Genomic DNA, 27,785 nt, shown 5'->3' on the forward strand with positions numbered 1-27,785 from the left:
AAAAAATATAAATTTTTAATAGTTTAAATATAATTGAACAACAGTAGACATATTTCTCATTTTTCCCCATATGTTCCCTATTTCTTTCTCATTCTTTACATAGCAAAAGACAGAATTAAGCTCCTCCACAACAAATTCCTCTGCTTTAAAAGGTGATTGAAAATTGAGAGCTTCTATAATATGGTATGGATAAAACCATGCAAATAGCTCCACATACTAAAAATTATGAAGCTACTGCATGCTATCCTATTATCTTTATTGGATGGGTGGTTTCATGTCATAATAATTTACAAAATTATTTAGTACATAAAATTAAAACCCAGTTTCGCGCATACACACACCCCCTCTGAACAGAACTCATCAATGACCATGAGCCCGAGAAACCATCAAAACTTTAAAGTTCAAAGAAATCAATACATGTATTTGATTTTGCCCAATGAATTGGAGAATATATATACAAAAAAATATATTCATATTATTTATAAGAAAATGGTTGCCAGAATCTGAATCAGCCAATCGCATCCGCTTCCAGAGTTGTGAAATCCGGTTCTTGTAATAGTGGACTTAGCAACCACGTGAATATGAAGTAGCAGAAATACATGTTACATGTACTGAGACAGCCATTGTTTACACATATCAAGCACGGGAAGAGCATTGGCGTGTAAAGCCTGAAAGGTATTAAAACAACATCAGCACTTTCTCGTCAGCTCTGAATGATTATATCAGATTAGAGTTAATGGGCATAAGATACCACTCGAAAATCGGTTGAAGAATGTCACACATTTACAGTTTTTAACTTCAGAGGACCTTCATGAAAGACTAACTCATAAATTGTGACACTAGAGAAAAGGAGGACAACCTGATGTGCAACATATTGAACATCGGCCACGCTTCCACTTCGAGATGCAATTTGGAAAGCACTTTTTAGGCGACCACAAACCACACATGCCAGCACTTTCCTGCAAAGAGGAGTTAGGAATTGAAAAGCACACAAAAGTTATCAGATGCAGTTTTTAGCAACTAATACAAATATAAGTAATGAAACCAAGGAGGCTGCTTACCTCCAACTATATGACATCTTTTAGCAGAAATTAAAAACTATAAATATTCTAAATCTCCACTAAAAAGTAACAAAAGATGAACCCTTTTCCCATTAAATGGCTAATTCCCAGTTCAAAGTTTTCTATTTCTCGGTAATTGCTGTAAGAAAAAGATTATGGATATAACAGCAAAGAATATTAGAAGTGAGGCATGCCCTGTAAGTATTAACCATCTATCAACTAACTTGGGTTTTGTCGTAATGAACTTGTGACAACTAACTGCAAAACCTATCGCTTTTTCAGTTGCAATTAAAACATAACAGTACATCTGGAGGAGTCTACTATCAGGTGACCATCACAATATTCAACTGATTCACTTAAATTAATGAGCCAAACCAGCTTTATTATTTTGTAGGCAAGGAAGAAAAAGGACAGGTTGGAGATAAATAGCATGCATGAATCTATTTCATAAATAGAACATTGACTAGCTCAGTGGGTGAAGGTTGGATTGCCAGGCACAAGTCCTTCGAACAGTTGCCTTTCAGAAACCTTTTTCTAGTTAGAATATTACCTAGCAGACTAGTCCACCTATTTGAGGATCCAATACAATAGCCTTAAATGAATACATACTGTGTATGATCTGCTGTACCTAGAAAAAAATGCAAAGTGACAACAACAAAAACTTGAAATATCCAAAAAAAGATTACCTGTGACTACTAGTCAGCATGTCAATGAGACGGTCTGGGCGTTCCTTGTGTTTGTTAGCATACACATTAATAGCAGCCCCCAATACCTACAAATTCCAGAAGTCACACGATCACTCATTCATGAAACAAAAGAAACATTTTTTTTGGGGGGCGGGGGGGAACCTATATTCTGGTCGTTTCACATAATTGCTTATTTCATTTTATCAAGAAACTACCAAATACACTAAAAGGTCACCATTGAGCTCAATTTGAATAAACTTGCTTCATTTAATGGATTGGATCGCCTTTCAGATTCAGCTAGACAACAAGAACTTATTGGCTGAACTCAAATGAAGAAGCTAACATGCAACCATGCTTATGGCACCTCTGCCTTTTGACGACTAAACAATACAAATAACCAGAGCATGCACCAGCCTTTGGCAAGTTTGTTTAATATTTTGATCTGCATAAAGTATATTCAGTAGGAACTAATATTCTAAGTAACTTGTATGCCAAGAAGATGCTAGTGGGACCCGTTTTTCATAAAAGTTTCGATTTAGAGCATCAGCACAAGCTAATGGGTAATAGACAGAATTTATAGCTCAAAAGTTCAACTGAATGCCTTTTAGTGCTTTTAATTTGTCAATATTGCCGACAGAATCCAAACACTAATTTCTTAATTACTGTGGTTCCTTCCATAGCATACAACTTTAAAAAGTCTAATATTGTATTTTCAACTAAAGGACCTCTGGAACTATCAGAACATAAATTCAAAAAGTGTTGGCCCTCCGGTAAGTACTATTGTGTTCACTAGACCACATCAAAAGAAAGTGCACTACCTGGTCCCAATCATCATCATCAATTGTTCCTTTAATGTTTCTGAAAAATTCCGTCAACTGGCTGCCCTTTTTCCTTTCAGCAAGCGATGCAGCAACAGCAGCATATATGTCAACAGCTGCATGGAAAATACGCCAAATGTTAAAAGCAGAACTGCATTAACTTAGATAACTTTAAGAAATTGACAAAAAGGAAAAAATGTGCAGCCACCTGGAAGATTAAATTCATAAATAACTTGGAATGCCAAATCAAAGTTCCTCTCGACAAGAGTTTCTGCAATCTCACACCTCCTCCTGAAATGCAGCAAGCATCACAAACCAGTCAACATCGATAGCAATGTGCATTCCACTAACAATGGATCCGCACAAAGAAGGTGATACATTCTAAAGTGTAGAGTAATTCTATGCATGGTATAGCATCCTCATGTGGATGCTTAATGAATGTAATTAATATAGTTAACCACCTTATGAGATGGATACTAACAAGTAAGCAAATTTCATTAGCCTTGATTAACTTCAGCATTACACGATACAACTAATGTTCCACCACTGCTGGCAATTATTTGACAAAGACATAATTACTAACCACTGAATTGAATTTTTCCCCAAATAATAATAAAGCTTAAAAGGCCTTTTCACTTTATGCATTATTGTTTGAATTAAAATGCCTTAGACAAAAAGCTTCAAGTAATATACACCAGTGATTGAAATATATTTAAACTAGCTGCATTTTCTCATTTCTGATAAATAATAATTAACTAAGGAGCCAATCATGGTTGCCTAGTTGTTAACCAAATATTCCAACAAGTTGAAACATCAGAAAAAAATTTTGGCTACTCTCATGCCTAAACATAATTAAAGATGAGAATAACCTAAAGGTTTCTTGATCATTTGGATTCCCAAAAAGTGAATGTCTCCACTGTGGTCCATCTGCGTCATTAAAGGTTTTCACAACTTCCACCTGCAAAGCCCGACAAATATAAACTAAACATGAGACTTACCAATTAAACTGACATTAAATGAAAGCAATTGGAGCTTGAATTTATTCTTTGTGAAATACAGTAACTGATATCCAGTTTAATCAAATGCTGGCAAGCTGCTAAGATGGCAACTAAAACATAACAGTATACTGAGTATTGCCATGGACTTGTTCATACAAATTCAATATCTGAAAAAAAAAAAAGAAAGAAATTTCTAGGTTCCTTAGCTGCCGAAATTTTATTTCACAAAGGGTTTCATATTTTCTATTTCAATTTTTTGGTGTAGGCAAAGGTGGGGTTTCAGCATAATAGAAGGTAGTGATATGTGTATTTAGACTTTCAAAAAGGAAAAGAATTCAATTACAAGCAGAATATCTTTTCTAAATCCATTCATTACAAGCAGAATATCTTTTCTGTAGCTATTATTACCTGGATTGCCACTCTAGCAGAAAACTTGACAAGTCCTTCTTCTGTAAGTTTCTCAGAGGCACTTCTTCCTCTAACGCCCTTTGTGATCAGCTTGGTAGATTCTCCACCTTTGTATCGTGCTGATAACCCCTCATCAAAATGCATCTGTAACAAAAGAAAGCATGAGTAACAGGAGCATTTACCACCATTCAGTTTCATGTGATTTTGTATGCACAACTAGCCTTACTAATACCTGAGACATCTCAACGGTTAATACTTTTACTTTTTGGAGCATCTTTCTTTTTTCTTTTTTTTTGGATAATTATACTGTTTGAAAAATCAATCTACAATACTAAGTAAGTTTTTCTGAATTGTAATTTTTGAAACACCTTTTTTCTTCTTCTTCTTCTTCTTCTGGATAATTACACTTTTAGAAAAAACAATCTATAATACCATGCAACTTTTTCAGGATTGTACTTTTTCGAACATCAATCTACAGTATTGTTGGTTTTTCGTGGATTCTCTTACATATAATAGGCATTTCAGTGAAATAATGAAAAAAGAGGAGTTTGTAATGCACAGTTACCTTAGCATGTTCCAAATGTCTGATAGCTTCCTCTTGAGACAAAGAATTCATAAATAACTGGATACAACAGAGTCCGGCTGCGACATGATCCTTCTTGATTACCTAAGCCATCAAATAAGTTCAGAAAAAAAAAAAAAGTAAATGCAGCTGTTTAGCAACATGTACAGAACTTGTTAACATTCCATATCAGTTACCTGAAATTTGTATAGATAATTAAAGTGCTTATGAGTTTCACAATAAGTGCAAATACGGCCAAGAGCAGCAGCTGTATATTGATTTATCAATGCATTCTGCTGTTTCGCAACTGAAATTCTTTGTGAAATCACTTCCTCCAGAACTGACATAGCACCATACCCAACGCACAAGTCACACAAATCATCAATGGTTCCATAATCAGTTGTCAAGGGGTCTGATCTTTGAGGGGACGATGATGAAGTTACTACTCCCATTGTTGAAGGTTGAGCAGGTGTAGGAACACCATTAGGAGGAAAGAATAACAAGCATGCATCATTGAAGTGACCATGCTTAAACATAAATCCAAGCAAATCCTGACGAGCATACTACAATAACAAAAAAAGGACAATCAAATCAAAGATCTTATCACTGGGATGGAAACTGACTAAAACAATGCATATGTAGGTAGGTATCTGTGACATTTATGGAAAGAGAAACATAAATGACAAGAAAGCTTAATCATAGATGGTAGTTAAAATGCAACAAATTTAACATCAACACATAACCAAGCATGTGAAAAGAATTAATTTCAACTTACTTCTTGCAAATAGCTAACACACTCAGTATAACGAGCACTGTCCAAGTTACTACGTGGTCCATCTTCAGAGTCAGGGCCATATGGAGAATTACTATTTGAAGATTCTAGAGACCGCCTTGATCTCTCTGAACGAGGGAAGGTAGATGGCATGTACAGAACATTGAGATATGAATCGGCAGAAAGAGAATCATCCAAGATTGTTGGTGCACTTTTGGCCAAATGTTCATACCTGCAGCATAAATTGCATCAGGCAATTCCATTACCACAAACAACCAAATGTTTCATCTCACTTTTTCTTTTCACTGATCAAGTTATCAATAGCTGAAATGTAACTATGATAGAGGTATGGAAGTAGAGGCCTCAGAAAAATAGATGCAGGGTCCATCATTCAATAATTGAACCCTGCTTCATGTTAAAGATTTGGACCAGAACAATCAGCTTCTTGCTAATCTATAGTGACTCAAGTTGCACGTCATCTTACATGGAACGAACAGCTGACACGTCCACAGGTGGTCCTCCTTCAATTGTATTAATGATCTCTAGAATGACAGGTGCAGGATCACCCTTGTAAAGTTGAAGAGCTTGCCTGAGCCATAAAATTAGCGAAAGAATAAGAAGAAATTCAGCATTGCAAGAACCCAGCGTAGAATTAACAATCTCCTAGCATACTACATAATGCTTGACATACTTAAACTTCACACGCGCTTGCGCATAATGCTCCATCCGAATCAAAGCATGTCCCCATGCATTCCATACAGGAAAAACATCAATCTGCGAGATCAAAGAATTCATAACTCCAAGACATCCAAATAGAGTAGATTTGAGGAAAATATTAGAATCAATTACTGCAATATCTGCACAAAATAGTTACCTTGCATTTCTTGCAAGTATACACAGCCATGCTATACTGTTCATCAACAATCAACCTGTCACGGAGACGGCCAGATGAGTCCTTGTCAGCAATATCATCAAGAGAAGCAGCTATGCCAGATCCCAGAAGGCTTTGAAGAAGCTCAGCACGTCCCAGCCAAACATCTGCTTGTGACAAAACTTCAGATAACTCATCCGTCTGGCTACCCACACTTGAGCTACCAGCATCAGAGTATGCATCATCAGCATCCTTGCTTCTTTCAGAATTACTGGACAAATCGTTGCCACCAGTGAGTTTCCTCAACAGCGATTTAGCATATATTAGTCCCTGCACATGCAAAATAAGAAAGATTGATAACTACCTTGGATAATTAACTCTTCCATTATGCAAGTTAAAAAAAAAAAAAAAGAAGACAATGAAAAAGAACATACATCATTGATTTGGTTGGAGGTGGCATTTAAAGAACAATAAACCCACAATCAGTTATATAACTACTTCTAGCTATTGGCAGTTGAAGGGGATTGGAATAGCCAAATACCTGGACAAATGTCTCAGTAGCATGATATGCTCGACCAATTGTTTCCATTGATGCATTCTCAGGCAACTGCTTGGAGCCCAAAACATTTTTCATCTGATTAACACATAAGTCTAGGGCACTCTTCGCAGACACAAACTCATCAGAACATAAGGAAAGCAACGCCTAGAAACAAGCAAAAAGAAGAATCAGCAGATCAAAAGGTCCAATGATCAGAAAAAAAAAAAAAAAAAGCGCTATAAATCACACATGATACTAGCATAGTTGATTAAAGAAAGCCTGACATGAGTTCTGCTCTAGACAGATATGCATAGAAATTTGTTACAGAAATACTCAACCCCAGAGATCCAACCCAACTGATCCCACAGTGCGATAGCATAAACATTCCCAGAAAACTGACATTCTACAAGGATCTGTACCATAATTTTTGAGCTAGCAACGAATAGACAATGCCTATACACAGTTCAACCGCATTAATTAGAACTATTTGCCTGTTCAATTACCAAACCTTGAAGAGAATAATGTCAGGGGAAGTTTCGTATCTGTGAGATGCTCGAACAGCTTCATCTTTACCAGCATCACCTGTTAGCATCCATTCCTCAGCAATTGAGACAGAAGGAAACCGCTCTTGCCCATCCGCATACGCTGATACCCGATCCTCTTGAATCCCAGCCATTGCCTCCCAAGTAACTCTTTCAGAAGGTGGCAGACCAGAATTCTTTCTTTTCCGATAAACATCTTTGGGGGCAGTCTTGTCTCCAGTATTACGTGGAGCCCAGGAAAAAGCTCTACGAGCCTCCTTTTGCAAGTTGCTTAAACTACTAGTGAAGGATGACCTTGCAGGTACACCTGATTTTGTTTTTGGTTTTGGCCGTGTTCCAGAAACAGATATCCGAGGCTCCCGAATTGGAGAGCTAATACTAACAGCAACAGCTTTAGCAGCATATGATATGATAACACTGTTGTCTCTCAAAGAAGGAAACTCTTTAAGGATCTGTCAGACATAATATCAAAGATAAGATTCAGGATTCATATAAATGGGAAATATAAGCAAAAAACAAGTTCAAAGGAGAAAAAAAAAAGTGAAAGAAGAATCAAAAGGTGCCATAATCTTTGCTCTCAAGTTTCAAGATGAGGAACCAGGAACCAGTAGTCAAGCTCCCATGAGATCACAAATAGTATCATTTAGAAACTACAGAATTTAATTTGAAATTAAAAGCCATAAAATGCATCTAAAGTGTTCTTTAAGTGTAATACCTGTGAGGCAGATTGCAGTTGTTTCCTCATCAGTAGAACCTCCAATATTAAATGTGGGTGCTCATGCAAGGAAGAACATCGTTGCTGCCAAGGCAGTGGTAAGGCAGCTAGAACACGAAGGCCTAAAGCCCACGAGTTAAGTCGAGAAACCTCAACATCTGACAGACTCCCATCTCTTCGCTTCAAGAAGAAGTGAACCTTTACAAAAGGACAGAAATGAATCATTTACAGATTGTTTTCAAACTCAATAAGCTTTACGTACAGGACAGTCAAATCCCAAAAAGGAGGCTGATGAAAACAATTAATTACAAGAAGTTGTTTTGACCGTAGGTTGGGTAATAGTTGCATTGCACCCATAGCGACTGGTAGAGCATCATCAGAGTCACCTAGTGATGATAAAAAACGGGAAGCTTCTGCTGGTCCTCCACCATTCAAAGGATCCGCTGTGAGAAGCTTCACAAGCTGTCGGCCCTGAAGTTCTCTCCGCAGTTCTGCTGATAATCCAGCACTTTCAGCAACTTCTAAAGCAGCAGAAACAGCTCCTTTCTCAGCTAATCTTAGCGCTAAGCCTTCAGGATCTTCCTTACACTCAGCTTCAACCTGAAATTTTCAGGAAAATGAAAGAAGCATAAGATGGTTAGTTAGAGACTAGAGTACTTTCTCATTTAGTTCAGGCACTGAAAAGAATACAACCTCTTGCCAGCTTCCATGGTGATGATCTACACTTAATATATGGCTGTACCGCTGCAAAGCTTGTCTCCTTTGCAGGACCTGCATGATCCAAAGAACGTATCATTTTCCAATAAGTTATTACAAAAAAGCAAAGAAATCATATCAAGAGGAAATAAGAACACAAGTTCAAGCATCCAGGGAAAAACAAAGCATTTACTATCAAATCCAGAACCTCATTCCTAACTGGATCATTTTGAGGCAGGTGGCAGCTGCACATGGTCAGAACATCCAAAGCAGCATCAAGTTCCCATCTGTGCATGTACCTGGGAAAGAAATTGAGATTTGAGAGCCCTCGAGTCCAGGCACATTATAAATCTTCCATGAAGTGCAAGTATTGGCAGTTGCTAAAACAGGCTTCAGATAAATAATGCTACAAGACATGGATTACTATACTCAATCCCCTTCATTGTAGGGCCCATAAGATACTTTTTCAACTGCTCTTATTCAGGCAATCTTGTAGAAAGCAAACCGCTGGGTTTTGTTCCATGCTGTACGTCAAGAGGGGAGATATGTCGTAGTAGCCAAACATCCTAGAACAGCCACCTTATTACAACACCAATTGACTAGTGTATTTTGCCTCCTCAAGGCCAACAAACAATACCTTAGCCACTTTAAAAGAGGAATAGTGATTTTCATATTTTGAAATTCTGACATGAAACAACTTAAAACAGGGGGAAAAAGCAAAAGAAAGTGTGCCCACATATGATGAATTTGATACAAAAGTATGTACCCAATACCATAAAGTGACAAACCTACCATGCAAGGAAGCAAAATGTCCAAGTTTAGAGATCTTAGGTATCATATATTATGAAGATAACAACTATAATGGATTAGAAACAAAACATTCTTTCTAGCCCTTTTTGTACCCTCATACTGCAAAATCATCTCTTAATAGATTACATTAAGCAGCCATCATTGCAGCAGAGAAAAAAAGATTGGAGCTTTTACATACTTGAGGGCAAGTCCAGCTGCCAGTTGCTTGTCCTTCAACCGCAGGCAATACTGCCAACTATTGCTACAGGTGCCATGCCCCCCATAACCCTGAGGTTGCCCAGAGGCTGAATGGCTTCCTTCTCCTCGTTCAATTAGTAGTTGAAGCAACCGGTCTGAAGCTCCATTACGCAGAAAACGATCAGAGAGTGCAAGAGCATCCATTAACTTTCCTTCATCAATCAACCTAAGAGAGGGAACAAAATGATAAGTAGTATGACACACTAATCACGAGTGTCAAATACTATTTATAACTACCAGTAGCTCAAATCTTTGCTCCTCAAATAAGGGTGCTAGTGCAAAAACTGAAACCTCATACGGTGATACTTGTAAATGTTAACAATCATATGGAGCTGGAAAGTAACATATTAACTGTCACAATTTGCAACAAATACATAGACAAAGGGATAGTACCGTTCCACAGCTTTCTCATATGGATCTTCATTCTCTAAACCAAAAGAAAGAAAAACTGTACTATCAACATCAGCTGTTTCAGGTTTTAAGGAGTCATGCCATGGGTCTGGAGAAGTGTTATCTTTAACATTTAGGTCCAAGGATGTTGTGACGTTAGAATTATTGACAGTTTCATCAACTTCTGACTCAGTGTCACTGTCAGATTCTCGCAGTCTTTTAATAACAGTTCTTGTTTCAGGTTTAACCTTGCCATCATCATCTCTTTGCATAGCTGTCACGGCAAATTCTGAAACTCTATGAAGATTAGTCTGCATTTGTATCCATCTATTCAAAGTAGGGAACCTGTTTCAGAAAAATGGAAATTAAACAAAATTGTGAAGCAAATGAGATAGATGCGCATTAACATTCTGCAAGGCATGCTGGGCACCTTTCAGATTGATCAAGAGCAAACTCATAAAACAACCGATCAGCATCAGGTGCCTGCAATAAATCATCATCCAAGGAGCTAGATATAGAAGAGTCACTGCCGCTGTGTAACATACTGCTTCCAAAAACACAAGCCAATACAACCCTGACAGGAGATATTTTAACCAAATGTTTCACAATATCCAATTGTAGAGGGTAAAGGGGGATCCCGGGCGTTGCAGAGGAACGACTGTAACAGCTAGGCTTAGCGTCTTTAGCAGAAGGAGAAAGTACTTTATTTTCTGAACAACTACGAGGGCATGTGGGGATGACAGGAATACATGCCCAACCATTACCAGACCGTGGAGGATAAACCGGGGGTACACATGCTGAAATCACTTCATGAACAAAGTCAGCAGACATTATCTCTGCTACTTTTCCAGCTGCATCTGTGCTGCCTCGGTCAAAGACCAAACGAGTTAAAAGCTGAAAAGCAAAATAGTAAACAGTGAATATATAGCAAGTAAAAAAGAAACCATTGAAACACATAGCAAGAACCTCAGCTTCAGTAAAATGATATAGGAAGGAAGGTAAGAAAATTCCTTACATCTTTAGGCCATTCATATACAAGTGAGAAAAAGTTGAAGTCATGAGTTGTATCTGTTCCATCCACTATGTCACCTATTGCAGCAATATGGAGAATAAATTGTGACAAATAGGTTGTGGGCTTTGCACTTAAAGGACCAAAAAGCCTCTTCCCAGCATCCATCATATCATAACCAACCGACTGCACACTGTTATCTCCAGTCGTGGAAGTTACTGATGTCTGATTGACAGCTTTTAGCCCAAGCCCAAGAACACCATCCTTGTCAAGAATGGATTGTACTTTGCGATCACTTCCTGGTCCTTCCTCTTTAGCAAAATTGACTTCCATTTCTTCATCAGTAATAGCTCTGGCTAGATTGTGAAGCTTACCTAAGGTTTCACAGCACAAGGACACATGAGAAGCAATAGAACATATTTACTGCAGCAAAAATCAAAATAACAACAGGCACTGCAAATAAAATAGTTTAGGATCCCTTTTCCCTGAAGAACGTAAAAAAGAACAAGTACCACTAAGAAACTGCCGCTTGCCCATATGAGCATCTTCAATCATCTGATGTAGAAGTGCAAGGGCACGTTCTTTTTGTCCCAGTCGATGAGAGTCCTTAGCTGCTGAAATGGAGATCTCCCCTGTCAGAATGGCCTGAAGAACTGGAGGACTATCCTGGAAGGTCACACAGAACAATCAGAAATCCTACAATCATCTCCTAAGAAAAGCACACCATATAAACTATACTTGAAATTCTCCAGTGAAATATATAAAGCACCATCCAGACAACTTTTGAAGGAAATACAGAATGCAATTTTTGAAAAGCAAATATTGTTTCCTATATCAACTAGAAAAGAGGACACGGGAAAGGAAGCAAAGAGGAAAATGCAGGCAAAATGAGCATCCAAGAAATTCAAACACTTGCCTGTTCCAATAACTCGTGCAGACGTTTCAGGACACGTCGTAATACAGAAATAGCTCCAACTTCATGGATCTGATCCCAGTAAGTGGAACCCACCTTTGGTGAACCTCCTGGATATATCTCAGATAACATAACTTGAGCCTGAACATGAATAGAGTCAATAACATAACCACAAAACGCATCAACTAATACACTAGAATCTCTTAAGATTAGAATCTTGTTAGATTAGAAGTAGAAAGGGAAGTTAAAGTCTACAAGATTTCTTCCCCTAAGAGAACATAATAAGATCATGAATAATGACGAAAATAGAATACTATTTTGTTTCACACTGAAATATCACTTATCAAGCCATATTTAATACAAGAACATGTTAAATGATCTTTCTAAATCCCACATTGGTTTAACTTGGTTTGTTTTAGCCTTAACAATGGCCCTTCCACATACTACTATTTGGGATCATGTTGGAAGCTAGGGCTAGAGTTGTAATCATCAGTCAACGCTGTAAGAAATTGCAAAAAGAACTAGAAGAGGAAAGGTAGTTCCACAAGTTCTCATATAATTCTGAAAAAATAAAATTGTAATCAATACGGCCAACTAAATTACAGCAATAATGCTAAACCACCAATGTTAATGAAAAAGATAACACTTGACTATTAAAAACTCAAAGTTTTAAGTTCATAGGTAAAATGAAAATTGCCTGATCCAGAAGCAGTAGAGACATACTGGCAGACCTAGCTAACGTTGCAGCAACATCAATGCACAGAAAAATCTGCAGGACATATGAAAGGTTTAATATTTTCCAAACTAGAGATATGAAAAGGGAAGAAAGAATTAACAATGTAAGTAAGCACTTACGGTAGCCAAAGGACCCAATTGAGAGCACAACAATGAAAAATCCAAATCCTGTACCGGAGAACTCCCATTAGCTGCCCGAGACACTGCATTTTCTACCTGCATAAAGCACATATATGAGCTAGGAAGTTTATAACAGGGGTGATAAGACCCAAGTGCATGAGCCACAAGAACCATTAAGTTGTATTAGCAAATGACCTGTGTCTCTTTTCAATTTAAATTAAAGCAGATGACCTCAGAGGAGGCACCACCAAACAAAGTAATTTTTGTAAAGTCAAGATCACCACTCAAAATATGGAAAACTGCTGGGATCAAGATGGCTAGATTGATCATTTAAAAGTTCTCATTAAAATACGATAGTGTGATAAGAAGTGACATCTACAAAAGAAAGCACAATATCTACAACAGAAACAAGATCCCATATGATCATCTTCATATCACAGCCAACCAGAGGGGAAACAATCATGTTGCTAGGAAATACGCACATGCAACATTTTATTTGATGACCTATAGGTAAGAAAGTTTAATAAGATTTGAAAACTAGGCTCTACCTTCCCAAGTCATATTTTTAGCCCAAGACCTAGGAACATTTCAGATGCAATCTTCAAGAAAAAAATATAACCAACTATATTAGAAAAAGAAAAAGAATATGATTGAGCACAAAACCCCATGGCCATTTTCCAGAGGCAAGGATTGAACCTAGATCCTTCCAGACATGCTGCTAAAGGGACACATGACCACTTGGACAAACAAGGTTTTTCTCACAGACTAAGAATGCCAAAACAATATTTGATTAAGTTCTTCATCTCTCAATCATTGTTAAGACATTGTTTAAACCTACTTGGCATAAGAAAACCCACAGCCAGATATGCATAGAACATTGTGAAATGACACCTGACTCGAACTAAATTCAAAATAAGATTACCCTCCACAAGTTGATTAAATTCAGAAAAGCAGGGAGAACAATTCACAAGTACCATAACAAGAACCGTAAGTTATAAAGAGTATAATGTGAAAATAAATCTAAAGAAATTAGCCGGTAAATGATCTGGCACTTACATGCACATTTCCAAATGCGTTATCAACCCACTCAGCTAATTCAAGGGTAGCTCTGTCTTCTGCAGACAATGAAAACCGATGAACTGCCTCTTCTCCAATGTCATATTTTGCTCTTTGCATACAACTGACCGGGGAGATTAATAAACAAATAAGAGAACCTCAATGCACATTTTTAAGATTTATGGATATTTATAGGGAATCAATATTTTTGCATCCAAAAGCAGCATTGATCATAAATATAATAAGTATGCTTTGCAGAATTACTTCCACTTCTACCTCTACTCTTACTCTAATTTATTTGTCATAATTTTCTTCGAAGACATTTTATTTTACATGTGCAAAGGAGATGTCATAAAAATGTTTCAGTTGATTATGAAAGTAATAAAGGATATTCAACCCCATATATTCAAAGGAACTGCTGCAACACAGGCAACCAACTTGACTAAGTCCTAAGTTAGCAGCATGCTACATCATGCTGAATATCATTATTAACTTGAAAAATAAAGGAATTCAGATATTCCCCCAGCAACCAACTATAGTGATTACCAATTCCAACAGATACTTTGCCATATGGAATAAACAAACATATTTGACAGGTTCATATCACATGACCTGTTATGTTAATGAGATGCATTTCCTGCACAACTTTTTGCTTTTTCTTGGTTGAAATTAACAAATTTGACTAGAATGTATTATCATCAAGCTTACAGACTAAGTAGCTTAGACGGGGCTGCTCGTAATATAGTCAATGCCTCCTTCCAACTCCATGGCCTTTCAGATAACGGGAGAAGGCGCTGCAAAATTGATAATCGCCATTCCCAATCTTCAATGAAACGTTTACCCATTGAAATTCTCCACTCCAAAGCCTGCCTCCCAGACATGCTTAAACCATCAGTGGATGCATGCTCCTCCTCAGCTGTGCTTGATGGAAGACTATGACGTACAATATCAAGTAGCAACCCTGTGAAAGATATAGCCATTTTGTTTCCACCTTCATATATGGTTAAATCAATATGTTCGGAACCACATTCAACAGACTGTTTAAAAAGGCTCCCGGGTGAGGCACAATTTGTCAAATTGAGAGAGATATCATCCATATGTAAAAGTGAAATTATCACATTCACCATCAGTATCTGCATTTGAACAAAATGAACATTATGTAAATTCAGGAAGTAAATAACAGGAAACTAAAATGGAAAGTCTACCGGCACTAATGTAAAAGTAAGATAATTCAAAATAAGTCAGAAAAAAAATGACAGTATGAAGAACTTAAAGAGTAACCTAAATGTTTGCTACATGCAAATAATGATAACCGAGTTACTAGCAAAGAAGTCTGACTTTAATATATGCATAACCATTTAAAAAACATTTTTATAGATAATTCACAATCCAATAGATTTTTCCAGGACAACTTGCAATTTTTCATGAATGAAGAAAAGCATAAGAAAACAAAATTCTTCCAAAAAAAAAAACTGCAGACTGTAACAGAGTACCCTGCGTGGAATATTTTTTATGGCCGCCAAATGGTTCTTTAGGTCTTGCAAATGACATAGTGCCACTTGATGAGTCTCTTTCTCACCAGTCATGCTACTTTCCATTGCTCCTAGTGCAAGGACGGTGGATTCCAAAGCATAACGCATGTGCATAAGTTCAATATCTTCCACCCTACCAAATTAAGGAGCTATTAAATAAGAAACAACATCCTAAAGAGAAAAAAGTCATTTACACAAGTGATACTTGGAAAAGAAAGTGTGCATGAAAAATGGAATAAATAGCAGCCAGTAATAATAATCTCTGTTATATGTTGAAGCACAGCATGCATATATGTGGCAACCAGGCTAATTCAATATCCATTTATTGTACTAACCATACGATAAAATATGCAGTCAGTAAATAGCACTATCTTTAGTCAGATAGATGAAATTAATTGCAACATTTTTAAGCTAAAAAGTCATAACCCTTTCAAAATCCAGTGATGCAGACATCTCCAGAATCTATTCAACAAAATCATCAGGTAAGTGGTTGACTTCTTACTATAGAAGACATAAAATCAGAAAATTGCTTTGCAATCACATCATATCTCATCACTGGCACCAAGACTACCCCATAAAATTGGCTGCATACTGCTCCACTACAGAGACCAAACTAAGTCTCATCTGTGCTGTGTAAAACAAAGGCTTTTTAGTAAATTGAACCCCTAAACTAAAGCCCCAATTCTCAGATTGGTCGTAAAGTTTTTTTGGTTAGAAGTGGTCCCTAAACCATCAATTTTGTCCCAGTTTACTCTACAAAATGATATAACCAATAAGAACATGACACATTCTTACTGGATGCCATACACTTTTTTTGGGTAAAATGGGACAGTTGATAGTTTAGAGACCACTTCTAGCAGAAAAAAAACTTAAGGACCAATTCGGGCATTGGGATATAGTTTAGGGGCCAATTTTACTAATAAAGCCTAAAGCAAAGAATAATTTGTGTGCCAATGGAACACCAAAACTGGTTAGCTTCTATAACATTCATTCCAAACGTTATAAGTTAAAAGGGCAGGTTAAATTAAATAACACCAGATGACTATGTAAAACAAATATTCAGCTAACAATTTGACAGAAAGTAATATTTTTGTAATCTAAAGGTCAGAGCAAAAACAGACAAAACCTTGCAAACAAAAACCAACTTCCTGAACCAACCACACCATCCACCACTACAGTACAATAACAAATGTTGATTATCTGGAATACCTACCATCAAAGTTCAACATTCCATGGATGGCCAACCAGACTTTAAAAATTAAATAAAGCTTTAGGAATTGCATACATCCAAGTGTGACAATACTAATGGGTTAAACCGCTCAATCAAGATACCTTTTCCAGCCCTCAAGAGTAGAAGCAACTGGCTGCATGCTAATCAATTCAATAGCATCTTGAAACTTTATGCTTGGAACAGCATCAAACAGTACCTAAAGAAAAGAAATCCAGTTACAGATCAATACCACACTAAAAGGAAAAAAGGAACTGCTTACAGCTTGCAACAAGCAAAATGTATAGCATCATGATTATTATTGACAAACAGTTAGGTTTCCTCCTCTTTTAAGTACGGGATGAGTAACAAGTCATTCTTAAACAGAAGCCTAGAAAGAATGAGGTAAAACTATGCAACCTAGACCAAGGAAGTTCCACAGAATATCCATCAACCTCAAAAGAAAAGGACATATTAACAAAAAATTACAACTACAGCTGCAAACAAGTTATAGCAATGTCTCAGATTTGAATAGTTCTAATGACTTTAGATTCTCACAACATGCAATTTATTTTGCATCTGATGGTAAAACCACGTCTAGTGTGTCATTGTTATTTATGGTCATGATGTTTCTAAGGGTGCTTTGTTTGTGTTAAAAAATATATCTTAGTCATCTAGTTGGTTTTTGTGCTTTCATGTATGATTTAAAAGTACAGTGACTTATACTGAATCAGATGCAACATTACTGTTCATAGTATTATGAATAAAATTGTTCTCAAAAGAGGTTATGGAGTCTTACCCGAAGGGGAGATTGAACAGAAAGCCTTTCCAACACAAAATTTTCAACAAATGTGTCTAACTTAGCATCTTCACTTCCAGATACTATGTTTTCATGTCCAGACAATAGTAATGAGAATTTTGAACTCCATGGTTGACCGGAATTGACACAAGCAACAAAAGAGGCAATATCAAGGTGATAACATAATTGTTCACAGAGATGTTCCACACAAGATACCTGTCAATAATATAAAATATTAAATTTTCATTTTTTATCTATAGAATATTCAACTATAACACCATGAAAGTTCAGAAACATGAATTACCTCGTCTGATCGGTTTCCGTAGAGAGGATATTCTTCCAGCTGAAAAACATGAGATTTACTTACCCAAAGAAATTGCATTAAGTTCCGCCTCAAAATTGGTTTACCAGACAGCAAATCCCAACCCATAGTAGCTATCAGGGGCCGAAGCCGAGGGAACAGTACAAGAACCTAACCACATTTTTTAAAAAAAAATGCATATAAGATTGACAAAGTAAAAGAGTAACACATAAAAAATGCCTGCTACATTTTAGGCTGATGAATTAACTTAAACATAAAATAAGACACATACATCAGTTGCCTCTTCAATGTTCTCCCTTTTTATGGCGGATAAAACCGTATTCATCACACACTCTAGTACATGTAACCCAGAAATGCGAGCAAAATGGAACAAATCTCTCATGCAAGAACTTGCTGCCATACTCAAGGGCCAATGCTTGTTATTTAAATCTGCATTAGTTTTCAGTTCCACTAAATACTTATGAAAATGCTCAAGAGGTGGAGGAATTTGGTTGTTATCAAGAGATCTATACATCTCAATCTCTTCAACAAGCAACTCGTCGTGAATAACCTGCAAGAAAGCAAGGTAAAATACAAGGTGACAATATGTAAAGGATTTAACTAATAGGGCTAGATCTTCTATTTGAAAGTCAAAGTTCAATTTAGGAGACATTAACATCACAAGAACCAATAAAAAATAAAAAAATTCATTTCAAAACTAACCAAAACCAATTGGAGGTTTTAAATGAACTCCAAAGTCAATAAATTTTATTACACGTGAAACAAAAATGAAATGACAATTACCAATTTTACGGTGTGTCAAGGAACTTATTTCATAAAGATGTTAGTATTAAAATTGTCACAAAAAATGATGGTATGAAGCTAGCCAAACTATTATATTATAACCGGGTTATGGCATCTCCAAAACAGACATCAAGCAAGCCAACATGGTTTGCAGAGAACTATAGGTAATATACAAGGATTACACCAGTATGGATATTGGGAGCCAGTAGAAGAAAAAAGAAGGTAATACTTGAATCATTTGGACAAGATGCCTGCAATTTGATGACAGAGCTTCTCCATAAATCCGTAACAACTTTTCCTCTGTGGAATGCCGGGACACTCCGAATCTTTCCTTTTCTGATAAAACCCTCTTGAGTAGATCTCGTAAGAGTGTGCTATTAGAAATACCAAAGGAAATGTAAATAAAAATACAGAAACAAATGAATGAAATTATGTCAATGCCAAAGACAATGACAAATATAGATCTTTCAAATCACCAAAAGATCTAGGGAAGAAAACTATTGAGCAGATAAAGCATACAAGGTTATTTTGTTGATAAATTTTGTCAAATAAAACCTTCATGAAATTTACTTCCAGGAAAAAGGTTTTTGAAGAATTCTAAGAAAATGATAGCAATAGTAGACCAAAAGCATGCTTATAAACATCTTTTATTCCATCAAAGAAAGAATATAAAACTCTACCTCATATCTAAATGGCCACACTGTACACTTTCATTATACAAGAATATATTTCTCTGGCATCTAACCATCTTCAGCATATATAGAATGGTTCTAGTACATCCAGGAGCAGTCAATCTAAATATATTGACTTGATTTACATCCAATTTACACAAGAAATGTTTCTGAAACCACGATTTCATGAAAGATACACCAAGAAAAAAATTGAAGTTTATTTATTTACATAGACAAAAACTTTATATATCCTTTACTGAAATATATTATTTAAACCATTAACAGAATGACAAAAAAATTGTTAAAGATCTATGGTAGCAGAGGAAGCACCCCTTTGGTTGGTTAAGTTGGTATTCAGCTTCGACCCCTTTTTATGAAGCAATTTTCACATACTTAGCTTAAATCAAACTCTCTACTGCTCTTGTACAAAAAATCACCATTAGAAAATTTCTTGTGTAGTTCACGTGAGGCATCTTAAAATAGCATAACTGTCCTCTATACAAGATGCTAAACTAAATTTCATGCTTAAAAGCTGTAGGTTAAACAAGCCTGATAAGATTTAAAGTGAAGTCTAAAACCATTTTTAATGAGAGCACAACACTGATCCTATGCATATAGTTGAGGCCAAGCAGAAAGAGTGAAATTACTCAAGCTCTTCGCTACACTTTTTTACTACACTCGCAGAACAAAAGAAGTATAACAAAGCACATACCTACCACAACCACAATTGGATCAATTTTTTCTACTTTCGTATCTAACAGTGGCTAGATGTCCTACTAAGCATCTTGAAAGAGAAACTACATTGCACTTAAACTGTAAATTTCAGATACATTTTAGCAATAAATGCACATACCGATACACATCGTCCTCGACTCCATAACCAAGGTGAAGAAAACGAATGCGAGAAACCACTCCTTCAATATCCCCATCCTTCAGATATTCCTTTATAGCATCCAAATGGGCTAACTGAACACTCATTTGTATTAAACTAAGAACCCCCTTATGTTCCTCATCGAATGAATCCACTATCACCTTCTCCTCTCTTCGTACCATTATAGCCATCCCCGAATCATCACCGTCCAATCCTTTCAATTGCCTCCGAATATTCTCAGATAAGGCATCGAAAAGATCTGCGTAATCCATAGTCACGTTCCTCAAACAAACCATTTCTTCTTCCTCAATCAAAACCTTCTCCAAGACAGCCTTGTGCTCCTCGTCACCATCAGCATCAGCATCACCACCTTCCATGACCACATCCGGTCTCAACCTCCTCATTCCCAATTCCAGAAACCTATCTAAAACCCTAACACAATCTCCCAATTCACCATTTCCCTCTTTCAAATCATCACTTCTATCCAACAACTCAGGTTTCTCTTCCTCAAAACCTTCGCTCTCACTTTCCTTCTCTTTTTCAATCTTATCCAAATCAACATCTCTTCTCAGACTAGCCGAGACCTTATCAATCAAAACTTGAACTAACAACAAAAATTCCGCTCGTAACCGCAATGTATCGGGATCGAAGCTCCATATAGATGTAGCATTATTAAATTGCAAGAGTTCGAGAGTTGAAAGATAAGTTAAAAGAGCTGGCGATGGACAAGAAGGTGACCAGGCAATGTTCTCGAACCGACCCGAGTTGGCGACGATCGTTTGAAGGATTGCCAGAGCAAGTTCGGGGTTTTTGGTTCGTAGAGCTAGAAGCGTAGCTCGCAACGGTTCGAATTGAGCTAGGTTTAGATGGTTTGCGGCTAGGCGCGAGAGAAGTTCAGTTTCTTTGTCCATAGAAAATTGAAATGGAAACAAAGTAGTTTTTTTGGATTTTGGATAATTATTTCACTGACAATTTGTGATTGATCGTGACCACTTGGTGCTGCATGATTTGGATTCTTTTCTTTTTTTTTGGGGGGGGGGGCGCTTGGATTAAGAATTCGGTGTTTGGATGCCGGGAAAACAATTGGAGAAAACTGGGTCGGAATTAAGATTTGGGAGAACTGAAAGTTGAAGACAGTGAAAGCGGGGATTCGATATTACTCGGGTCGGGAACCTTCTCGTGCTAAATCAAATGATGCTGACGGATTGTTAAGCCAACGATGTCGTCTCGGGATTCAATTGTTTAATGTGAGACTTCAAGCTCGAACCAAACCCGCTAGGACCTGTTAGGCAAAACCCGCAGGTCTGTACTGCTTCAGCAATAAATCAAGGCCCCATATACAAATCCAATTCCGAGCCCCATATATTACAGTTATTCTAAATTAGTCTTACGAGTTAATTTAATATTAAATTGATTAAAAATATCGTATATCATATATAGTATAATAAGGTATATGTATTATATATGCGATAAGTGATACATTTATTTTTATTTAATTTTATTATTTTAAAATAATTTTGATAGTTAAATTTAATATTTTTAAATTTTAATTTTAATCTTAATCTTAATTTTTAAATTTATATTTTAATTTAAAATTAAAATATATATTTTACTTATTTAAAATTGCACTATAAAAATCAAAAATATTTTTATAATATCAAACCAACTTTTATTAAAATAAAAATATTTAACTTCTTAAAAGTTAAGCACATTATCCTACTATTTAAGTGTTAGGAAAAGAGTTATGAGTAGTTTTAAACATTATACAAAAAAAAACAGATATGATAAAACTTATAATGTGATTAATATTAAAAATTTAAATAAAATTTTAAATATTTAATTAAGATTTTTAAAATAATTTAAAAATAAAAATATTGTTAAAATATATTTAGTAGTTTAAAATCATGTTTAAAAGCTTAAGATATTGTTAATAAATTAAAATGATTAACTTTTACTTTTTTAGTCAGGTTTTTACTTAATTAAAAAATTTTACACTAATATAATTTTAAAATTAAAATATGCTAAAATTTTCAGGGCATAATTTTTAAAATTGATTTTAATAAATTTAAATATTTTAGCTAATAATAGACATGAATTATTTTCATTCACAATAATGAATGACAAAATTAAATAAAATTTTTCTCTCGGCTGGGCTTGACTTGAGCGAAGGATTTTTCCCTTTGAACCTAAACTAAATAAAATTTTAAATGTTTTTATTTGAATTTTAACAGTAAAATATGTAACAGCCAAATTTTTCAGTGGTGTCGGAAACAATGATTCGAGATCACTAAATCCGACGAGTAAGTTTAGAAATTTTAACAAATAATAATTATACGTCAAGCGCGAACTTAAAAGAATTATTTCTAATTAGTGAATTTTGCGATTTTAAAAGAATTAATCAGGTAAATTTGGTTGAAAACGAGGTATCGAGACCTCGGATTTATAAACCGAGCCATAAATATTTTTATAAATATTTATGGAGTGTTATTAAGTTAGTATTAAAGTTTCGTTAGAAAATTTTAACGTTTGGTTAGTCAATTAATTAAAAAGGACTAAATTGAAAATAGTGCAAAATTTATTAAATTGTGATTAAATAGTTTAAGTGATTAAAAAGGAGAGATTTAAAAGGCAATTGGACCCAAATTGTATGGACTGGATGGTTGGGCAAGAAAATCAGCAAAAAAGACGAGGAGAAACAAGGGCAAAATGGGAAATTTTGCAAATTAAACATATAAAACAAGATAAATTTGAAAAATCTAGAGATATCATCATTTTTCTTCAGCAAAAACGCCATGGGAGGTCTGAAAGCTGCTGGTTTTTCATACTTTGACATATGTGAGTTCAATTCTTACCCTTTTCTTTGAGATTTTTATGTTTTTGTGACTTTTACAATTAGGTCCAAGTGTTTAATTCATTAGTTTTTGATTTTATGAACAAAATTAAAAGCTATCATTGATAAGTTTTAGTTGTTTATGATGAAATAAAATGAATTTGAAGCTTTGATTTTGTTGTTTGATGATTTTATCAAGTAATTTCAATAGAAATTGATTTTAGGACCTAATTGTGAAAAAGTTGTGATTTAAGGTTTAGTGTTAAAATTCTGATTTTTAAAGATTTTGTAATAGTTTAGAATGATGGAATAAAATGTTAATTGAGAAAATTTATCTTAATAGATGGGCTAATTGAGCAAGGACTGAATTGTATGACCTCTGAAATTTAGAGGAAAAATGGTAATAAACATCTTGAACTAAAACAATATTGAACAGCAGAAGTAGACTAACTTTGAAAAATCACCATAAATTATAGAAATCGAATTATAAGATGAATAAAATATGAAATTAAAGCTTATTGAGTCTAGTTTTTCATAGAAGAAACGGTGTACGCAATGGATTTGTAAATTATGAGATATAATGAGTTTTGTGAGACAATATTAGAATGAATTCGGGTTCCCCTGTTTTGACTTTGGAAAATCACTAAAAATTGGAGAAAATTAATTAGAGTCTCAAATTTATATACTTGGAATCCTTAATGAGTCTATTTTCAATAGAAATCAATGGGAACATTATCCGAGTTTTGTACTGTGATATAATTAATTTTTAGTGAAGAGAGGTCAGAACTGTTGGATAGTGAAACAGGGGAAACTTAAATTAATAAACTGTACTAATTGGCTGAACCAAAAATTCTTAAAATTTTATGGTGGAATGATATGTGAGTCTAGTTTTATGGAAAATTTACGGATCTTAATTTTGAGCTCTGTAACTCGAATTATAAATAATTGAGTGACTATGACTCATGTGAACAGATTGATGTGAGCATTAATAAGTAAATTGTGAAATCGTACTTATAAGAATGTTATATACATTAAGGATGTGGAATGGAGAGGAGGAGGAGGAGGAAAAATATATATGAATATTCAGTTAGCATGGCTAATTTGCATGTTTTAAGCTCATAGACAAAATTGAATAAAAGTAAAACTTTAGGGGGTAATTTTGTAAAAATATAAAAAATGACTAAATTGAAGGGAATAAATTGTTTTATTATCTAAATTAATAAATTGAATGAAATTATCAATTTAAGATTGGGTGAAATTTGGGAAAATGGTAAATTACCAATATGCCCCTAAATCTTGGTATTTTTGCAATTTAGTCAGGTAGGTTCGGATATGTAAATATGACAATTTAAGTATTATATCGTATTTTATATGATATTTTGAATTGAATATATGAAAAGGATGTTACATGAAACATGAAAATGAATACTAAATAATATAAATTAATTGAAATTATTCGAAAATTTCGGTAATGCCTCGTATCCTATCCGGTCTCGTGTATGCGGTATGGGGTATTACAAAATATATAAATATTACTATAACTTAATATATTTTTAATATTTTATTAATTTTAAAAGGATAAATTTTAAAATTATACATGAACTTTGATTTAATGTTCATTTTAATACATTATCTTTGATTTGGTGAAATTATACATATAAAATTTCAATTGTGGTTCAAGTATATAGATGAAAATTTAATTTTAATTTAATCATACATATTTAAAGAAATAAATACATTAATTTACTTTTATATTGGATAACTATAATTATTTGTGTAAATAACATATAAGCATAAAATGATATTATGTCAATAATTATGATAGTAATTTGTGAGAATTTAATTAAATCAAAATTTCATGTATAAAATTATACAAAATTAAAATTCATGTATAAAATTATACATTAGATTAAAGTTTATGTATAATTTTGAGAGTTATCTCTTTTTAAGATAATGATATGGATTCTTTGGATGGGTTAGGCTGAGTTGAGCCCAAGCTCGAACCTAGATTTTTACAAAATTTAAGTTTCAATTCCTGTTCATAAACAAGTCTATTTATCAAATATTTATGAAATAAGTTAATTTTTTAATACAAACTTCTCATTAAAATTTATTTTTCATTTTCAAAATAATTTTATTTATGAAATGTTGACAAATTTGTAAAAAAAAACTTTAAAATATATATAACATATTTTAATAAATACACACAATCTAGTTGTGCGATATACAAGTTTTGAAATTTTATTGTGATTAGATTTAAAATGTTTTAAAACTTTTAAGTATTAATATGAATATACATATATGATTATTGTACAAATTTAAAAGGAATAAAATATGTATTCTATGTTTTTCTTTTTTTTTTTTTGGTAGAAAATGAATGCATTAAACGATTACATTAGATAAAATCATAATCAAGAGTAAATAGATATGTTGCGATCTCTTTTCAACAAGTTCATAATCGAAGTCGGTTGGGATTTAAATAAACGTATCAAAGAGCTACTTGTATCAATACATTTAGTCATGTGATCAACAACACCATTAAGAGTTCTCGAGCTATATCGGATACGAATCTCGCATTTCGACGCAAAACTTGATGTAACACCATTTAGTCTATGTTTTTCTTTTAATGAAGATAGCTTTATAACTATGTATGATTGTGTTAAATATAGTAAAATTTATATTTCTAATAGATTTTGAGATCGCTTTTAATTTTTGAATTTATTTCATAATTAAATTTTTAAATAAATAGATATTTTAACTAATATAGAAAAATATTAATTTATTATAATTCATGCAAAATGAATTTTGTATTTTAATTGTGATTCATTATATGGATTTTTAATTATAATTGTGATTGATTATATGAATTCCATTATAAAGATTTTATATTAACATGTATGCGAGTAATATATTTAGAATATTATAAATAAATTTATTCTAATTGTGATTCATTATATGAGTTTATATTTAATATTTACATGATTGAATTTTTTTTAAATTAGTAAATAGATTTCATAAATAAAAATTTAATAGATTTCATAACACGTTTTCATGGATGTTTGATCTAGGAAATTGTATAATAATAATTTAAGACAATATTTTTCAAATAAGATATTAAATTAAAATATATAATAAATTATAAAATGATTTAAATTTTCTTATAGTATAAATAATTAAAGTAAAATTATACAAAATTATAAAATAAATTTAATATATTTTAAGCCTAAATTTGCCCAAGCCCATGACTCAAAACCAAAAACAAAAATAAATAAAAACCAAATTTTCAAACCAAAATAAACAGCCCAATAAAAAACCCCAAACTCAAATTTTAGCCCAAAACTTAAAACCACAATCAGCACAATAACAAATACGCCCAAACTATCAATCTAATGCAAAAAATATCGGCAGAACCCTAGGAACGTTCAGCCATCGCCCCGCGCCTCTTCGTCTGCTCGCACGCTGCTCCATCAGTCTCCCTCTACGCGTCGTCTGACATCTGAAACAAGCACAATAGCAGAGAAAGAAGCATGGGAGCGCAGAGAAATAAATAGCAAAAAACAAAAAAACTAAAAGGGAATCGATTGTAAATGGCTTTAAAAGCCCGGATCTACTCTCTTGTAATTTTTTTTACGTACATTTTACAAGCAAAAACTAATAAAAAAAACAGAATACTCGTTTTAAAGGTGATTTTTTTTTTTGTGTGAAGATTTCTGTCTCTTTAACTTATTTTTACTTTTGTTTCTCTTAGTTTATTTTATTTTATTTTATTTCACTTACGAAAATAAAAGGGAAATAAAACTTACCGGAAAACTCCCATGGTCGGTCGTCGGAGACTTCTTTCTCCATCGGAGTTGAGCCCAAAAGGGGAGGTTGGGAAGTCCCTTTATTTTTGGGCACTCGACCGAGGGATTTGGGACCTTCAAAGGCACCACAAACAGAGGCTAAGTAGCCTATTTCACTTGTCGTTGGCCACTGATTGTAATGGTGGTGTGACAAACCACTGAGGGCGACGATGAGGGGTTCAGGACCCTAGCCGAACGGAAGAGAAAAGGGGGTAGGGAGGCTGAGTTCTTTTAAAAAATAAGCAGCAGAAATCTGCCTACAAAAGGAAGAAACCCTTTTGTTTTCTTTAAAAGGTGAAACGACGCAGTGTAAAAAGGGGGTCATTTTCAAAGCCCGAATGGGATATTTGCTACTCAGGTCCCTCTGTTGTCTTGCGTGTTTCAATCATCCCTTTTGCATTTTTCTACATTTAAAATTATCCCCGCAAGTTTGTGTGATTGTTGCTTTGGTCCCCTTGTTTAAAATCTTTTATTTCTTTTATTTTGAGTTCTTTTTTCTTTGTCTTATTTAAATTGTTTTACATATTATTATTATTTGGTATATTATTTATTATTGTAACACCCCTTAACCCCAAACTGTCACCAGAACGAGGTTATGAGACATTACCAGACATATTAGACAACTTACGAATAATTTACAATTAATATAACTTTCATAGTATAATATAATAATTAACTCCCTATATTGGATTCTCAAAGTTCAAACACGTATTAAAAGTAGAACGGGACTTGTTCGAGTATTCCGGGATTTCTTTTTTTTATAAAAAATTTCGACAGCATTTCTGCTTATTTTTACCTAAAACCCCTGCAAATTCAAACAAAAAAAAAACCAACACCAATGTTTCACATTCATATAACTAATATTTATATCATTAACATATTTTTTTTAACTTCATAACTATCATAGCATCATTCTAAATTGATTAAAAACTTCATTCATTTAACCATCTAAATCTTATAATTCATCCTTCACTACCCAAAGTAATATACA

At 34.2% G+C, this 27,785-nt stretch overlaps 1 protein-coding gene and 1 long non-coding RNA gene across 2 annotated transcripts; both read right to left on the reverse strand.

Annotated features, from left to right (window-relative positions):
• Positions 1-171: 171 nt before the first annotated feature.
• LOC108471495 (uncharacterized) lies at positions 172-21,463 on the reverse strand. Its single transcript, XM_053028362.1, has 36 exons — positions 20,105-21,463; positions 18,810-18,954; positions 18,069-18,347; positions 17,780-17,947; positions 17,476-17,691; positions 16,802-16,896; positions 15,431-15,602; positions 14,646-15,070; positions 13,938-14,061; positions 12,882-12,977; positions 12,724-12,795; positions 12,030-12,167; positions 11,626-11,779; positions 11,120-11,487; positions 10,535-10,998; positions 10,108-10,449; positions 9,656-9,880; positions 8,876-8,966; positions 8,665-8,742; positions 8,281-8,571; positions 7,972-8,169; positions 7,223-7,708; positions 6,718-6,879; positions 6,180-6,506; positions 5,997-6,079; positions 5,790-5,894; positions 5,309-5,537; positions 4,731-5,096; positions 4,537-4,638; positions 3,972-4,115; positions 3,435-3,523; positions 2,774-2,856; positions 2,566-2,681; positions 1,748-1,833; positions 860-959; positions 172-668 (listed from the first exon to the last, which is right to left on the reverse strand). Exons 1-36 carry the CDS (start codon positions 21,031-21,033, stop codon positions 603-605), a joined length of 7,614 nt encoding a protein of 2,537 aa, XP_052884322.1. The 5' UTR covers positions 21,034-21,463; the 3' UTR covers positions 172-602.
• Positions 21,464-26,232: 4,769 nt separating this feature from the next.
• Positions 26,233-27,049, reverse strand: LOC128292787 (uncharacterized). The gene is made up of 2 exons (XR_008282698.1): positions 26,756-27,049; positions 26,233-26,448 (listed from the first exon to the last, which is right to left on the reverse strand). It is a non-coding gene; the product is annotated as an uncharacterized LOC128292787 (long non-coding RNA).
• Positions 27,050-27,785: the final 736 nt, after the last annotated feature.

Source organism: Gossypium arboreum, chromosome 5, assembly GCF_025698485.1.
Source record: "Gossypium arboreum isolate Shixiya-1 chromosome 5, ASM2569848v2, whole genome shotgun sequence".
Lineage (NCBI taxonomy): Eukaryota > Viridiplantae > Streptophyta > Magnoliopsida > Malvales > Malvaceae > Gossypium > Gossypium arboreum.

Coding starts and splice junctions, on each gene's coding strand:
- LOC108471495 (XM_053028362.1), bottom strand. CDS start 21,033: ATGGACAAAGAAACTGAACTTCTCTCGCGCCTAGCCGCAAACCATCTA. Junction 14,062..14,645: donor CCGTCTAAGCTACTTAGTCT/GTAAGCTTGATG, acceptor CTCCCCGGTCAG/TTGTATGCAAAGAGCAAAAT. Junction 5,895..5,996: donor CAAGCGCGTGTGAAGTTTAA/GTATGTCAAGCA, acceptor TTTATGGCTCAG/GCAAGCTCTTCAACTTTACA.